Source organism: Macaca mulatta, chromosome 15, assembly GCF_049350105.2.
Source record: "Macaca mulatta isolate MMU2019108-1 chromosome 15, T2T-MMU8v2.0, whole genome shotgun sequence".
NCBI classification, from domain to species: Eukaryota; Metazoa; Chordata; class Mammalia; order Primates; family Cercopithecidae; genus Macaca; species Macaca mulatta.
In genome coordinates, this window is record NC_133420.1 from 92,832,724 (window position 1) to 92,850,973 (window position 18,250).

The following is an 18,250-nucleotide window of genomic DNA, read 5'->3' on the forward strand; positions in this document are numbered from 1 at the left end:
CTCACACATTACTGATGGGAACGTAAAATGGTACAGCCACTCTGGGAAATGGTTTATTATAAAGCTAATAATATACTTATCATACCACCTAGAATTATGTCACTGAGAAATGTAAACTTATGTCCACACAAAAGTCTGCACAGCAACATTTATCATCTTTATTTATAACAGACAAAAACTAGAAACATCCCCAAAATCCTCCAAGACATGAACAGATTAATAAACTGGAATACTACTCAACAATAAGAATGAAACTATTTGACATATGCAATAACTTAGATGGATGTCAAGGTTATCGTGCTGTGGGGAAAAAATCCAGTCTGAAAAAGTTACACACTATGCGATTCCACTTATATTTCATTCTTGAGATGACAAAATTATAGTGATGGTGAACAGAACAATGGTTGTCATGAGTTAGGGTTGGGGACGGTTGTGACTCTAAAGGGTAGCAGGAGAGAATTAATTTTTTGATGATGAAACAGTCCATCTTCTATTATGGTGGTGGTTTATACCACTACCATCCTATGCATATATGTATAAAATGAATGTATATATATGGTAAAATTCTATAAAACTATACGTACATACACCCAAAAATGAGTTCATATAAAAACTGGTGAAATTCAAGTAAGCTCTTAATATTATTATACCAGTGTCAATTTCCTGGTCTGGACAACCTACTGATAATATAAGATGCCATCCCTGGGGGTAACTGGGTGAAAAATACATAGAAATTCTCTGTCCTATTTTTGCAGCTTGTAAGTCTGTATTACTTCAAAATTCAAAAAGAAAGGCTGGGTACAGTGGCTCATGACTGTAATCCCAGCACTTTGGGAGGCCAAGGCAGGTGGATCACCTGAGGTCAGGAGTTCGAGACGAGTCTGGCCAACATGGTGAAACCCTGTCTCTACTAAAAATATAAAACATTAGCTCGGTGTGGTGCCACATGCCTGTAATCCCAGCTACTCAGGAGGCTGAGGCAGGAGAATCGCTTGAACCCGAGAGGTGGAGGTTGCAGTGAGCTGAGATCGTGCCATTGCACTCCAGCCTGGGCAACAAGAGTGATACTCCGTCTCAAATAAATAAATAAATAGAGTTTGTAACATGAACTGGGGGGATTGTTCTTTATAGAAATGGAGTATTTTATAATAACTTGCGCATTTGGTAAGATCACATTTGTGACACTTTGTTAAGTATCTGTGACCCAAATAAAAAGTTTATGTTGGGGGTTGGGGGTCACTTAGTAGTGAGTGGATATAAGCCCAAAAGCTCATCTAAGATTTACTATGATTTCTTAAGTATATATCAACTAGGTAAATTCCACTGATAAAGTATTTGAACAATCTAGTTCACAATCTTCCACACAAATAAAGGATAAATGTATGTCGGAAGTGTGGGGCACCTCAAAAATTTCTCTTGGCATCTAGAAACTGGCAAAAATCTATTTAGAAGCTTCTTAGAGTCAAAGAATTTCCAGGCAAAATGCTCATGGGATTACTGTACTTTCTACAGTTATCATTTTTATCTATTAACTAGAGACTTCACTAGAGACTTACTTTAAATGCCTGTATTTTCTCCTAAAGAAAATCAATGAGTTAAAAAATTATTGGCTATGGTAAGGAAACACTACTTCAAAAATAAAAGTGAATTCACAGTTATGTCATAAAAGATCTCAGTTGAATAAATTAGGTGATGTTATCCAATCTGGGGCACTTTAAGGAGGAAAAGCAAATTTTGGAGCAACAAGTGCAAATTGAGTCTTTCCTGGGCAAACTGGCACTCAGGGTCACCCTATCTGTATTAGCAATCTTTTGCTGCATAATTACCCCAGGGCCTAATGGATTAAAACATCAACATTCATCATCTTTCTATGTGTCAGGAATCCAGGAATGACTTAGTTGGGTACCTGTGGCTGAGCATCTCTCACAGGGTTGCAATAAAGAGCTGAAGTCATCTCAAGGACTGCCTGGAGGCGAATCCACTTCCAAGCTCACTTCTGTGGTTTTTGGTAGGCTTCAGGACCTTGCTGGCTGTTGGCTGGAGACCTCTGTTCTTTGCCACATGTGCCTTCCCATTTGGCAGCTCACTGCGTGGCAGCTGGCTTCACCCAGATTAAAAGAGAGAGGGTAGTCCAAGTAGGAAGTCACAGTATTTTTGTGGACCTAACCTCGGAAGTTAGGTCTGATCATTTCTGTCGTATTTTGTTGTTTACAATAGAATTTAAGTCCAGCCCACACTCAAGGGGAGGAGATTATACCAAGGCATGAAGAGCAGAAGGTAGGAATCACTGGGGTCCATCTTCGAGGGTGCCTACTATATTACCAACCAATTTATAAATAGCTTAGTCAATTGAGTTGGATATTAAAGAATTAGCTCTAAAATACTGAAAACTTTAGACTCAATATTAAAAGGCCAATTAAATTCAATTCCAGGCCAGGCATGGTAGCTCATGGCTGTAATCCTAGCATTTCCAGAGGCTGAGACAGGTGGATTGACGGAGCTCAGGAGTTTGAGACAAGCCTGAGCAACATGGTGAAACCTCATCTCTATAAAAAGTACAAAAATTAGCCAGGCATGGTTTCGCATGCCTGTAGTCCCAGCTACTTGGGAGGCTGAGGCAGGAGGATAGCTTGAGCCCAGTAGGAAGAGGCTGCAGAAAGCCATGATCACACCACTATGACAGAGAGGCCATCTCAAGAAAAAATATAGAACAAATTCAATTCCATATCTGCTGTTAGGCTGAGGAAGTTAGGAATGTTTCTATCAATCAGGATAGGCTAGGTCATGCTCTGCTAACAACTCAAAAACCTTAGGGGTAAATGCAAGCATTTACTTCTCTCTCATGTTGCATGCCCACCACAGGTTAGCTGGGTTTTTTTCCTGTCATTCTTATTCTGAGATCTAAGCTGACAGAAAAGTCCCATCTGGGGTGTTACTAGTCTCCATGGAAGAAGAAAGAAAACTGAAGGGCAAGGAAATGCCCTGCCTAGAAGTGGTATACAGCATATCTGCTCACAACTAACTGGCCAGCTCGTCACATGGCCCTATCCAAACACAAGGAAGCTTGGAAGAACAATCCCAGCAAGTGCACTTCTGAGTCAAAGATACCTGGTGAACAGTACAAACGGCTACCACAATCCACTCTCCTGTCACCAAGTATGCAACCCATTCTTGTCTCTCACAGGAGTTACACACCCTCAAGAGTGGTTTATAATTTTAAAAAAAATGACAAAACCAAATATTAAGAGAGGATGTGGGGCAACCATAAATCTCACACACTGCTGGCAGGAATGTAAAATTGTATAAACCACTTTGAACATGTAATTTTTCTTAACAATTAGCGACACTGATGGGTTGTATGGTAAGTACATAATTTTGTAAGAGTTTTCCAAAGACTGACAATGGCTCACAGCAGCTTTGTGATAGCAAAACCCTGGAAACAATCCAAATATCCATCAGATGAATAAACCGTGGCATATCCATACATATTACTCAGCAATGCATTCAAATTTTGGCAGTATCCAATTGTTTCATCTGTTGCATCGTCTTGACAATCATGTTTACTTCCTAGAATTTTAATCTCAAATTACTCTTCACATGGCAGCCTGTTTTATTGTCAATGCAATGCAGTTTCATACTTGCAAATCTAGTCATTAAACAGTAAGAAAGATCATCTTTTATCTTTTGTTTTTGTTTTTTTGAGACAGAGTTTTGCTCTTGTAACCCAGGCTGGAGTCCAACGGCGCAATCTTGGCTCACCACAACCTCCGCCTCCTGGTTTCAAGCGATTCTCCCGCCTCAGCCTCCCAAGTAGCTGGATATACAGGCATGCGCTTTATATTTTTAGATATAAAAATCCTCACCAACATGGAGATGGGGTTTCTCCATGTTGGTGAGGCTGGTCTCGAATTCCCAACCTCGGGTGATCCACCTGCCTTGGCCTTGCAAAGTGCTGGATTACAGGTGTGAGACACTGCACCTGGCCTTCTTTTATCTTTTTCAATAGCAGTCACTTGGTCTGCCTGCATGGTCCCTCTAAGAAGCTTTCGATTTTCTTATATACAGCGAAGGTATTTAATCTTTTTTCTGTGTAGGATTAGATTAAGCCAGGTTACTAAATATCACTTCCTTCAGGAATTGTGACAGTCTACTTGTAGGGACCAGACAGAGTGGGCAAGAAAGGATAACTCTTTCCAAGGTAAGCTCATGGTGCCCATCAAGCTCATTCTTGCAATCAGGGTTGTCCTTAAGAATGGGGAAAGGTTTGGTTCTTAATAGGCAAATAGCAGATATTGGGCATCAGAGCAGATCTCTACTCGGCTCTTCCAAGCAGGATTGATACTAAAATCCAAAGCTTTCAGTATATAGGTAGGGCCCATTTCTGTTAGCTAAATGTTATAACAGGGTTGAGAGGGATGTTTAGATTGCCAGCTTCTGAAAGTTTGCCGGCTTCCAAAAGTTTACCAATATACTCAAACATTAGCATGCACATATTTATTGAGTGAACCGTATTACTTAGAAGCGAGTAAAACTAGAGGCCCTATCTAATCAGAAAAAAACGTTTAAATCCTATCCAAATTAAAGTGACTGATTACTTCATAGTAATCACTGTAACCTACCAAATGTAACAAATTCCAGTGAAAAAAGCTTATCTTTCAAACTTAGGACTAAGAGACAACCAGGTGTTATGCACTTCCTGAAGGATAATCACATCACCTATAAAAAAAGTCTTACCCATCCCCCACTCCCAAAAGTCATGTCTGAATCTGGTCATGCTTTAATTCTAAACTACCAATTAACAGAAAATAAAGAGAAACATGTTAAACTACACCACAGCGTTCCATTATCTATGTTCTGTCAGAAATGCTTCAGCACAAACTCAATTTCAACACACTAATTGCAAAGGGGAAGAGGGGGAAGAAAGATTGAGGGGATGTATACAGATTACAATATTCTTAAGAGACAGCAATTAATCACAATGCGAGGTCTTTATTTGGATCCTGATTCAGACAAACCAACTAAAAACAAAACAGCAATTTAGGACATTTGAGACCTATGGAAATTGGAACGTTTACTATTTGATGATGTAAAGAAACAACCTTTTAACATGTTTAAGAATATTATTGTGGTTATGTGTCCTAAAGTCCCCATTTTCTAGACACCAACTGAAATATTATGTAAAAGAACTGTGATGATTCAAAGGTTCAATAATAAATAATTGCTTAGCTTTGGGCCGTTCTTCACATCTGCAAATATGCTAAGCCACAATTAGCTTTCTTTCTTAGTCTATCATGTTATAGCTAGAGTTCAGACAATACAAAGCAGAACTGTGGGAATCAGCTATTTTGCTAATCAAAGTGGTAGAAATAAACCAGTTCAAGTAGCTGAAACTGGAAGATATTTCCCACTCTTCATGCAGAAATGTGGCCAATACGAGAGGGGATATAGAACTGAATGATGCAACTTAATGATTCCTTTTCAATTTAAGAAGGTCCTATTTAAATGCAATGCCACAAAATAAAAATGATCCCAATGTTTACCTCTAAGAGACAATAGTTCCAGGCATTTCCCACAACCTGATTTGGAATTTAGTTGAATTCAGGAAAAGCACTGAAACTAGTTGGCCATATATCCAACAGTGAGGGCCTGCCTATATAGCAAACATCACCAGCTCTGGATACAAGACTGCCTAAGTTTGTCACAGATCCACCTTTTGATTGTTGTATGACCTTTGGTCAAGTTACTTAACCTTTTTGCGCCACTGATATTCATCCATAAGATGGGGATAACAATATTTGTTGTTGGTAGAATTCAATGAATATACATAATACATACAAGTGACTAGTACAAAGTAAGTATTCAATGAGTGGTATTTATACGGCTGTGAACTTAGGCGTGGAAAGACTGGATCACATTAAAACTTTTCTCTGATAAAAACAGTGTGTTTTTCGAGGGGGTGTGGTGGGGATCAGGGTCTTGCTCTGTCACCCAGGCTAAAGTGCAGTGGAATGATCATGGCTCACTACAGCCTCAATCTCCTGGGCTCAAGCAATCCTCCCACCTCAGCTACCCAAGTAGCTGGGACTACAGGCACACACTGGCACACCCTGCTAATTTCACTTTTTGAGAGACAGGGTCTTGTAATGTTGCCCAGGCTGGTCCGGAATTCCTGTGCTCAAGTAATCCTCCTACCTTGGCCTCCCACAGGGATTACAGGTATAAGCCATCGTGCGTGGCCCAGCAGTATAGAGAATAGAACAATGTTTTGAAACATTCTTATGTCTGTGAAATAAGTAGCACTGATTAGACTAAAACTGAACATAGAACAGAAACTACAGACAAAATGGTCACTAGGTGACTATTTTACATTTTTTTCCTATTAAACTTTAAAAAAAAAAAAAAAAACTAAACTAAACTGGCCAGGCACGGTGGCTCATGCCTGTAATCTCAGCACTTTGGGAGGCCAAGGTGGGTGGATCACGAGGTAAGGAGATAGAGACCATCCTGGCTAACACAGTGAAACCCTATCTCTACTGAAAATATTTTTAAAATTAGCCAGGCATGGTGGTGGGTGCCTGTAGTCCCAGCTACTCGGGAGGCTGAGGCAGGAGAAAGGCGTGAACCTGGGAGGCGGAGCTTGAAGCAAGCCTCAATCTCGAAAAAAACAAACTGAGGGCCGGGCACAGTGGCTCATGCCTGTAATCCCAGCACCTCGGGCGGCCAAGGCAGGCAGATCATGAGATCAGGAGATCAAGACCATCCTGGCTAACACGGTGAAACACCGTCTCTACTAAAAATACAAAAACAAAATTAGTCGGGTGTGGTGGCAGGTGCCTGTAGTCCCAGCTACTTTGGAGGCTGAGGTGGGAGAATGGTGTGAACCCAGGAGGTGGAGCTTGCAATGAGCCGAGATTGTGCCACCACATTCTAGCCTGGGCAACAGAGCAAGAATCCATCTCAAAACAAACAAAAAAACTGAGGAAGAAATCTGTTCTGAGTGCTTAAGATTTCATGCTGGTTCTCACTACCAGTGCAAAGTAAAAAAAATGTTTCAATAGAGATACACAATAAAAAACTCCAGAAATACAGGATCCCTTAGAACTGGTAACATAAGCCAGACAAGTGTAAAAAAGTAAAGCAAAATGAGCTGTTTTTCTGATCATAAAATATTTATTAAGGTATACTTTAGGGAATATAGTGAATATAAAATTTAGGATCACAATATGAAGCAATTTCAAATCCTCTCAAAGGTCAGCACAGCCCTCAAAACTCTGCAGATGTAAAACCACTGGTGAGACACTAAAAGCAGTTCGACTAGTACAGAAGTGGATTTTCATGAACATTTACAACTAGAGCATGAATACCTCTTTTAAGTGCAAAACCACACCACATTACACTAATGCAGCAACAATGCATTCATTATTGTTCTCATTAGTCATTAGTAGTCAACTTGCATAAAACACCAGAAAAAAGCACAATGGAGTTCACAAAGTGGGCTAAAAAAATGAACCTGTCCTTGCAAAACACACATTGTAATGGAAGAAGAGACGTTAAAAAAGTATATGCACACTATAGAAGCTGTGTTCATTCCAAGGATCTCAAGTGTCATTTCCTTTTCTGTAAAATCAAATTACAAGAACCAGGCACAACTAATATTTGGGAGGCAGTGTGTAGCTAAAATTTCATTTAACTAGTTATTCAATGATTTTTAAAATCCCCATAAATCTTTTCTGTCCTGAGGTAGTTGCAAAATAAATCATAACTTGGATATCAACTAGAGCTGAGGCTTTGACTTTTTACTCATTAAAACTAGTTGTTACAGGAACTACCTTTAGATATTTAAAAGACAGTTGAGAAATGGGCCTCTTACTACACACACAAGATGATGGCTATGTGGGAAAGAGGATTAGCTGCTTCAGAACGTGAGAGATACAGTCCACCATTTCTTCCACCCTCCCCGCCCATTTTAGATTCTTTATTGTCCAAAAAGCCACCATGAACAACACAGTGAAAGCAGACAGATCATCGTCCTTTGCTGTAGCCAGGGAAGAAAAGGTCAAGTAGAGTCTGCAGAATCTCATTGGGAATCATGATGTAATTCTGGCCAAGATCATGCCGGCAAGCAGGGCAGGAGAAAACCTGTGCCTTAAAGGAGCGCTGTAGGCAATCCTATGGTAAAAACAAAAACATCCCATTTAATCTGAGCATAAAGCATGTAAGTACTCAGCAACTTACGCTTTTAAATATGAACCAGACACTGGTAATGAGGGAAATGCACAGAATGAACAAACATAAAGGCTTGAATCTGCACTATGGAAAAGCCTACAGTCATGGCTTTAGTTTCATCTCTGGCAGATATTCTCAGACTTCAGGTAAATTATTTAATTTGTGCGTCAGTTTCCTCGTCTACTAAAATGATAGAGTTAGAGATTACATATAGTTCTCACTAGCCTAATCTTTTGGGTTAGATTTTAACCCTGTTCTTTCTAAACAGAGCCCTGGGGGAGGCAGGGGAGGATCAGGATTCCCTTGCTTAGAAATGAATTTTATATTTTACCAAATCACTTAACATATGGTGAGTCTTCCAAAAATATACTTAGCAACCAAGCATGGTGGCTCATACCTGTTATCCCAGCACTCTGGGAGGCTGAGGCAGGTGGATCACCTTAGGTCAGGAGTTCAAGACTAGCCTGGCCAACATGGTGAAACCCTGTCTCTACTAAAAAACACAAAAATTAGCTGGGCAGGGTGGTGCATGCTTGTACTCCCAGCTACTCTGAAGGCTGAGACATGAGAATTGCTTGAACTGGGGAGGTAGAGGTTACAGTGAGCCAAGATCGCATTGCTGCACTCTAGCCTGAATGACAGAGCGAGATTCTGTCTCAAAAAAAAAACCCCAAAAAACAAAAAAAAAACAAAAAATACACACACACACGCACACACATACATATATATACATTTAGCAGTACTAAATACATTAAATATATAGTTAATCAACTCAAGATCAGGCACAAACTCATATGTAGATTTGTTTCCATTTTATAAAAGAAACTGAAGTTCTGAAGTTAGGGAAACATAATCACCACTGGGTAGAGCAAGATTCAAACCTTGGCTTGACTAAAACACAAACTTTCCTTTTACACCACACTGAAAACACAGTATTCAGTTCATCTGGGCGTGATGCTAGATATAACTGTTTTATATCATTTATTAATGAAAACACTCCAGTTTGCACTATAATGAATAAAACATACAAGTTATTACATAGACAAGAGCAATGACCTCTTACCTTCTTTCCCATTTCAGCCCCTCCTCAAAATTCCAAACATGACAGAATACCTCAAACGATATATATCTGAATTATTATTACTATCTAATTAAAACATGCATTTACCACCAAGACGTAACTAAATGCTTCTTAACTAGAAGGTTCCACAACTATCCTGCTTCATGGAAAATGTTTCTTATTCTTAGCATGCTAAGAACAGGTATAGAGATTAGTGTGCCTTCATGCCTAACAGGGAAAATGACGAAGGAATTCCACTTACTTTACAGACATTGTGGAAGCACTCAGTTGTCACAGGCTGGTAAACTAGCTCCTGGCAGCAAACACACATAAAAGATTGTTCCAATTTTTTCAGAAAATTCTACAACAGTACCCAAGGATAAGGAAAGAAAAGTTAGCAGTTCATAAAATTCATCTATTGTATATTTCAAAACAGCTAGTAGAGAATGATTCAAATGTTCCCAGTATAAGGAAAAGATAAATATTTATAGTGATGAACATTCCAATTACCCTGATTTATCACATGTTATATGAATATATCAAAATTTCACATGTATCCCAAAATATATCCATCTATTATTTAGCAATAAAAATGTTTCAGTCACATTTAATGTCTTCTATTTAAAAAAATCAAGTAGTCATGATTGTAACTACCTGAGAAAAGCAAACTTATATAAAGAAACCCCATTCCACACACGTTAGTTTTAAATCATAGTATTAGGTAGGAGAAGTTGCAAAGTCAAAATATGATGTTAAAAAGTCAATGTCCCTCTAAACGTCACATTCCAGGGATAAACTATTTTTCACTTAAAAAAATCATGGGCAGCTTGTCTCAAGGTCATTACATACTGACTGCCTGTTTTCAAAAAGCTGTTCTGCACAGTATTCCAGTGTATGAACATGTATTATCTATTCAATCTTCTGCTGTTATAAAACTTGAATATTTGTCTTTTGGAGCTTGAAAAACAAAACAAAAAACAAAACACTAGGAAACAATACTCTGTAGTATCTAATACCACACACAAAACATTTAATTTCCTAGGATTATTCTGTGATATTTTACCTCAATCCTAAAATCCCATACCTTCCTGATGCTAATGTTTACTTACGGTAGGATGAAATTATAAAAAGTAGAGACACCTAAAGTAAACATGATCAAATGGATACCCTATATTCTTCAAAAGCCATTACTGGCTGCATTTCATCTTGGCTGTTTGTTTTTTTAAGCTAGAAGTATTTTTTGCTAAATAGTCATAAGGATAATCCTTCAGTTATTTTAGGTAGTAAGGGAATGCATTTCATATTTATTTTTTATATTAATAGAAAAAGTAAGGCTGAGCATGGTGGTTCACACTTGTGATCCCAGTACTTTGGGAGACCGAAGCGGGTGGATCATTTGAGGTCAGGAGTTCTAGACCAACCTGGCCAACATGGCAAAACCTGTCGCTAGAAAAAAACACAAGAAATTAGCCAGGAGCGGTGGCAGGTGCCTGCAATCCCAGCTACTTGGGAGGCTGAGGCAGGAGAATCACTTGAACCCAGGAGGTGGAGGCTGCAGTGAGCTGAGATCATGCAACTGTACTCCAGCCTGGGCGACAGACCACGATCCCGTCTCAAAAACAAACAAACAAAAACCTTACAAGTTTCAAATTCAAAAATCAAATGTCACATTTCAAAAGATGTCTCATATTAACTGATTTATGAACATGGATTATTAAAGTCAAATGCATTATGGACAAAGTATTACAAACACATTTTTAAAACATGGCAATTATGGGGAGATGCTGAAAACTTTATACCAGGTACTCTCTCCCTAACAAATTCCTTTGTTAATGACCAATATTTAACCTGGTACTTCCATAGTTCCTATAATATGGGTATATCTAATAAAGGTATTTTGAGTTACAGGTAGCTACAATGTGCTAGGGACTCATCAACAGTGGTAATAAAAAGGCAGTCTGTGCTCTCCTGGAACTTACGTTCCTACAGGAGAGTAAACAAACAAAAAACAGTTTCAGATAGTAATAACTGATGAAACAGAGCAAACTGACTCACGCCTACAAACCCAGCTACTTGGGAGGCTGAAGCGGGAGGACTACCTGAGGCCAGGTGTTCAAGATCAGTCTGGGCAACATAGTAACCCCATTTGTGTGGATTTTTTTAAAGTGAATTTTAAAAAGAGCTGCTATTTTAGAAAGGGAGGTTTGGGAAGACCTCTCTGAGGAATCTCTATTAATGCAGACTTAAAGGATATGAAAGAGTGAGACACATGAAAAGAGAATTCCAGTCAGATAAACAGTACGTATGGAAAGGCCCAGGGGCATCAAGATGTTGAGGGTGTATAAATAAAAGTGACCACTGCAGTCAAGCAATCTGGGCACAAGAGCAGAAAGAGGAGACCACAGATGTAGATAGGGCTCCTGATCACAGGGACTTTGGAATGAGTTTGGACATAAATATATATTCACATATGTATTTAAAGTTACTGTTGGCTAACACCTGTTTTTTCTGGCTTAATAAATGTGTTCCTGGCCTATCTGAAGAGAATGGGCATGAAACTTGTCCAGGGCAATAGTACATAACATCCAGAGTAATCACTAGCAGCAAGGTCACAATAATATGACCCAGACAGGTCAGATTCTGTCACCAGTGGGATACCACCCATAGAGAAGACAACTTTCACATGTACTCAGGTGGCTTTTTCCTCCATCTGTAATTGCTTCTTTCCCACCTACAGTGGGAACTCACCTCAGTTATCACTAACAAGCAGTATCTTTCCCAACCAGAGAATAATTAGGCTGATTAACAACTGCTTCCTGTATCTTAATTTTCTGTAAGTGAAAATGAGTGTGACCTAACAAAGACTCTCCTTATGCCTGGGTGTCCTGGCTAAAATACAAGTAACACTTCTCAAAGTGTAATCACTTTCCTCTGCCCTGTAAGCATGTAAGCCTCATTTTGCCAAGGATAACTCTATGTATCACATTTATAGACAAAGGAAATAACAATTCCAATATAAATCCAAATGATATTTGATAAATTTCAGCATTTCTAAAAGTTTAAAAATCATATTTTAAAAATTCTTCCTTAATAATAATGACTATCTCTCACAAAGGAAACGCTGTAGAGTTTTTGTGTTGCTGCTTTAAGTCTAGATAGAAAAGACATACAGACATAGGGGCACATCAACACTTTGGAGAGAAAGAAAACAGAAAAGTAATTGTATTATAAATGACAAGGGGTCAATATTCAAAAGAAGATTCAAATTTATAAGTAAAATTAAAGACACAATAAGTGAGTAAAGAATGAAGAGACAGTTCATATTTGAAGCCTCCAACTTTAGGGATTTGATAAGAAAGGCTTGCTTGGCCGGGCGCGGTGGCTCAAGCCTGTAATCCCAGCACTTTGGGAGGCCGAGACGGGTGGATCACGAGGTCAGGAGATCGAGACCATCCTGGCTAACACGGTGAAACCCCGTCTCTACTAAAAATACAAAAAACTAGCCGGGCGAGGTGGCGGGCGCCTGTAGTCCCAGCTACTCAGGAGGCTGAGACAGGAGAATGGCGTAAACCTGGGAGGTGGAGCTTGCAGTGAGCTGAGATCCGGTCACTGCACTCCAACCTGGGCGACAGAGCGAGACTCCGTCTCAAAAAAAAAAAAAAAAAAAAAAAAAAAAAAAAAAAAAAAGGCTTGCTTGCAAAACACAGCTTAACACAAAAGCCACACGTTAATTAACTATGTGATTTGTTTTTACTTTAAAATTATGTGATTAAGAAAAAATGAAAAATTTTAAAACATAAAATACTTAATAGATAATCTGGTTAATTTTACCGCTTAGTTTAACATGTAGGTTTTGAAAATTGTGCTGAACTGCTTAAGACTTACGCTGTTAAGTAACCTTGAACTGTAACAAAAACTTTTGTGGCGATTTTTAGATTAAACTGACCACGTTTCACAACTGAAAATTCTTCTGAGAACAGTCCCTCCAAGTAAAGTAAGCTTGGGCATAGAGAAGTCAAAATCCAGCATTCTAAGAGGTTTAAAGTAAATTTAGGAGCATGCATATGAGTTGCCTTAGATTATTTCCGAAAGGTAGTGGCATTGGATGAGAAAATCAGATAAAAGGATGAAGTTTTGACTGACACGTGAAAAACATACTTCATGAGACAATTATTTATCATTTGTTAATATCAGAATGTTATTATTTTTAAAAATCTTCACATACTGGTCCTTCCACAAGATGTGCAAGCACTTCATCCCACAGTTTCTGGTTTTGACAGTCTTCTCTGATGAGATGTTGCTGCTGAGGAGTTAGTTGAAAAGCCTCAATTGCTTCTGCTGAATCTGATGCTTTGTATACTTTGGAGGCGCTTGGACAGTCATCTAGATTTATTTTAAAAATGTATCAGCAGACTTACAAGTGGTTCTAAGCAGAACTATGAAACAAAAGAGTTAACTGGCACAAGTAATGTTTAGCAGAAAGATAACCAACATAAAACAGCATCTAATTTCCCCTAAAATTTAGGATATTGTTATTTCCTGCTATTTGGCTCTGACACTATTAAAATAAACAAATGATCCATCTTCTACCACCGCCCTCCCCCAGCCAAATCCTTTGCTTTCATTTCTTGTAAGTCTCTCAATTTATTTTCTTAATATTTCTCTTTATTAAAAAGTATGTTGGCCGGATGCAGTGGCTTCCGCCTGAAATCCCAGCACTTTAGGAGGCTGAGGTGGGAGGATCCTTTCAGCCCAGGAGTTCGAGACCAGCTTGGGCAACATGGAGAAACTCCATGTTCTAATACAAAAATTAGAAAAAAAAACCCTGGCTAATACAAAAATTAGTCAGGTGTGGTGGTGTACAGCCGTGGGCTACTCCGGGGGTTTAGGTAGGTGGATCACTTGAGCCCAGGAAGTCAAGGCTACAGTGAACCAAGATCTTTCCACTGCACTCCAGCCTGGGTCACAAGAGTGAGACCCTGTCTCCCAAAAAAACAAAAACAAAAAAAGGATCTTATTATTTATATTTTGCAATCATTACCTACCATCTGAAATTGGCCTTTTTGTGGTTCCACTGGGCTGCTTCTTTGACTGTCCTTTAGTCTTCTTCCCTTCTTTATCTGAAGGGTAACCTGCTGGATACTGATGGGGGAAGGAGGCAGAGTACAATGTAGATTTAAGCTTCACAGAGAAGGGGAGTTTAGATCCTGGTGAGAAATTAAAAGGGAGGGGAGGACTACACTTGCCCCAAACTGAAAAACTTTACATAAAAGAAACAGACAGAGGAAAAGAATTCAAAGCACAGGTAACTATTAAAATCCCAATTTCAGTGTAAAATCACATAGCTGTGACTACTAAGAGATTCCATTTTATAATACACTGATCTTAAGTTTCAGATCTAAGAAAGGTAAGTCTTCAGGAGCTGTGATTAGATTTCTTTAAAGTGTAAGGAAAGTAGAATACAGATATGAAGGTAAATGAGAACCAATCACAGAGCACAACAGATAGAAAGCAAATAGATTGGATCATAGTAAATTGCGGAGTTGATCTAAAAAAATATCAAAAACATTAAGGGTCAAACTTCTCATCTCCTAAAGTAAGAAGGAGCTTTTAGAAAACCTAAAGCAACTAAATTACTAAATCTTCCATCAGCTAAGAGTTAGACTTGAAGAAATACATTCTATCTATTATCCTTATGTTTCAATGGCTACCTTTGAGGGGGTGGGTGGGGTGGCAGGAGCATGCTTTGTAATAAGTCATGCTTAAAGCACTGTTATGTTTCAGGTCTCAATGACTAGTACTCATCATAGCAGATGGGCTCACATGCTTCTGCTCACAGTTTCAAATCTAACCTATCTAGAACAATGCTCTCAACAGGGACATCTGAAAAATCTTCTGAAAGTAAATTGGACGAAGTTTTTTTAATATTAAAAAGAATTATTTTAGTAGTTGTTTTAGCAGCTGATGGTCTTATTTTCAACAATCAATTCTATGAGTTTAAAAAGACAACAAAAACAGAAACAGACTTGCACTAGAAGACACACACTCACCTGCGTGGGTGGTCAGACACTTGCCCATAGTTCAGTCCCTACACATGCAGTGTGGGCAGAGCCAGGGGAAATGATAAAGCTGGCAGTTTTTATGGGAAGCACAACAATGGGGAATGATGGGAGATGAACTTAAACCATGCACTGAAGTCAGTGTCAGGGACAAATTCTAGGGTATACAGGCAGTGAAGGGGAAATGCAGCCATACCATCCACTATGCATACAAAATCAACGAAGTCTTTATGGGTTAACAGCAGAGCATGGGCAAAGGGGAAAAAAGGCAAAGCACTAAAGGTGGTGGCAGAGCAGGGAAGCAGCTTTGCGGGGGAAGAGAGAAAAGGGGTGAGGAAAAGTGAGAAAGGGAGAAAGCAGACCACTCTTATAAAGTCACCTCCCACCCTTCCCCTACCAGACAGACATCCCCTGTGCCCTCTAGGATAAATGTGCTTTTCCAGGGCCTCCTATACCTACATTTTATGAATCCCTTTCCCTCACACTTCAAGTCATTTCCAAATTGATTTGGAAATACTTTACTTTTAAAATTAACAAGTCCAGCTTTTCCCAGGCACAACCCTTGGTCCTAGGGCAGTCTGACATCTAGGATACCACCTTTTCTCTTCTTTTCCTCTATTTGCATGATCTTATTCCTCACCCCTTATAGTCCACCAATCAACTGCTGTGGGTTATATCCAGTGTTAAGGCATGTAGATAGTGGAGGTATATATTTTTATGAACACATAGGTAGCTCGACAAATGTAATCTAACCTGTAAACGTAGACATAATCTCCTTGACCGTTCTATTCCTTCAGAGGTCCAAGGAGCAGGTTCAACATCATCTCTTCTTAAAAGATAGCGCCAAACCAAGAATCCATGGCTTGATGAAATCTCTGGCCAGTATTTCACCACCTAAATTATAATATTTCAGTGCCAGTTTGAGATTTAAAGTTTAGGCTTATTCATCACATTAGTGGTATCAAAATAATCTTTGCCAGAATTAAATGCAACTTCTGAATATACTGCTTTGCTGTAAGGATAGTAAGTCAAGAATATTCGCTAAAACATTTTTGACCTAATTCCTATCACAGTACTTCCCATATGAGTACAGACTGCTATAAAGTTAAGAGAGTAACAGGATTATGCTAATTAACAGAATTCTGTATAGTAAAGATGGCAGCAAATGCCTCTTTTTAAACAAAGAATGCAAATCTATTATTATAATGTGCTCTGCTTTGAAAATCTATTACAACTACAATTATTCTAAAAAGATATATAAAAATCAAGCTATACAACAGCCAGTTACTTAAATGGCTTTATTACAGAGAACATACATTTAAAAAAAAAATCTTAACCCAAAATATAACTCTGCCCCTAGGAACTTGAAATAAGCCTTAAAAGTAAAGTGCTAAAATTAAGAGTTTGCTTTATGCATCTGTTAAATTTCCAGAAAAAGTAGCAATATAAGATGGCTACTGTTTCCTCGAGCCCACCCACAGTAGTCCCTTGTAACAACCCTGCCTTGAAAGCCCAGGAAGAATGACAAACAAGATGTCATGCCAGATAGAGCACCTTATAAATGCCATCATATCTGTTGCCTTCTTCAGGAGCATATTTGCTGATCTTCCTCCCTTTAAAACTGCGTATCACTCTGACTGGCTTACCAGCTCTCCAATTCCGAGACTCTGCTCCAATTTTATCATCCAATGGAGCATCACAGTTTAGGGCCAATGCCCTAAAAAACAACAAAAAGGTCTTTATACCACGTAATTTTTCTTTAAGTATACAATCGAGTCATTAGCTCAATTAAAAGGTGAATTATACCTTACCTGATGGTTAAGATTCTATGATTCTTTCCATATTATTCCAGATAATAGGATTATGCTTTCCCCCACCAGCAGAGAAGACAAATCAGTTTTCTGATGTCACCCCCAAGCCAGGGGATTGGTTCTCAGATAGCCTGTAGGGTTCTTCTGAAAGTAATAACATCTGTGCCACGTATAATAGAAAACAACTAGAAATACATGGAATTTTTCTTTAAATAACGTTTGTTGGGGGAAGGGAGAACGTTGGAAAACTAAAGCAAATGATTGTTTTAATAGTGATCTTTGATAAGGGTGTGAGGTAAATTGCTGGAATAATGTAGAAAGAAATCCAGAAATATAAATTTGTCAGCAAGGCACAAATGACTTTCCCAGGTCTACTTTCCACATTCCAGACAATAGAGAATCCTTAAAGTTTAAAAGATATTAAGAACAAGTGCTGTATGAGAATATTCTTTAAAGGCCTCCATAAAAAGATAAATTTCAATAAGCCTAAAGCATCCAAATGTCTGTGCTAATGAAAATGAAGATTTCTGGCTGCTTGAGATCACTACATTTTACTGATAATACATGGTCAAAGAGGAACACCGAATTGGAAGCAGCACCTGACTTAGCTGGAACTTAGTATGTGCATTCATCACCTAACAATAGTAAATCAATGAACTTATTAGATGTCAGAAGACCTTTCTCTTGGGAGAACCTAGTTGTATCAAAATCTGCATTTAAATTATTTTTAGTATTTTAAAATAACAATTTTAGAATCAGTTTAAAATTAGCATTTTCCTCTAGGACACCTATGTCTTAAATGAAAAGAAAACACTGAGAACACTTAAGGTTTAAAAAACAAACAAAAACCAGAATTATACCCAATCTGGTGAAAGCAGATATGACATAAAATGTCTTCAGGGTTTAATTCTTTGTATGCAGGCTTAAGTTAAAAAATAGACTCCAAGAATATGACTAACCTATTGAAAAGAAATATAACTATAGTTATATTTTTAGTGAGTAAATAAACTTAAAAATTTTGTTTTAAAAATAACTTATATAGTAGCTGTGGTCGAAGAGTTGAAGCTTACCAAGTTACCTTTTTTTTTTTTTAA

At 38.4% G+C, this 18,250-nt stretch overlaps 1 protein-coding gene across 3 annotated transcripts in view; it reads right to left on the reverse strand.

Moving 5' to 3' along the window:
- Positions 1–7,150: 7,150 nt before the first annotated feature.
- Positions 7,151–18,250, reverse strand: part of UHRF2 (ubiquitin like with PHD and ring finger domains 2) — a 99,395-nt gene continuing 88,295 nt past the window's right edge. For 2 of the 3 annotated variants that reach the window (XM_015117705.3, XM_015117704.3), the window contains 6 exons: positions 16,900–17,062; positions 16,099–16,239; positions 14,332–14,428; positions 13,512–13,669; positions 9,549–9,647; positions 7,151–8,169 (listed from right to left, as the gene is read on the reverse strand). In XM_015117705.3, the coding sequence (XP_014973191.1) occupies positions 8,023–8,169; positions 9,549–9,647; positions 13,512–13,669; positions 14,332–14,428; positions 16,099–16,239; positions 16,900–17,062 (805 nt within the window). In that variant the 3' untranslated portion in view covers positions 7,151–8,022. Of the gene's footprint in view, positions 8,170–9,548; positions 9,648–13,511; positions 13,723–14,331; positions 14,429–16,098; positions 16,240–16,899; positions 17,063–18,250 lie in introns of all 3 variants that reach the window. The other variant, XR_013404848.1, reaches the window with a different exon arrangement.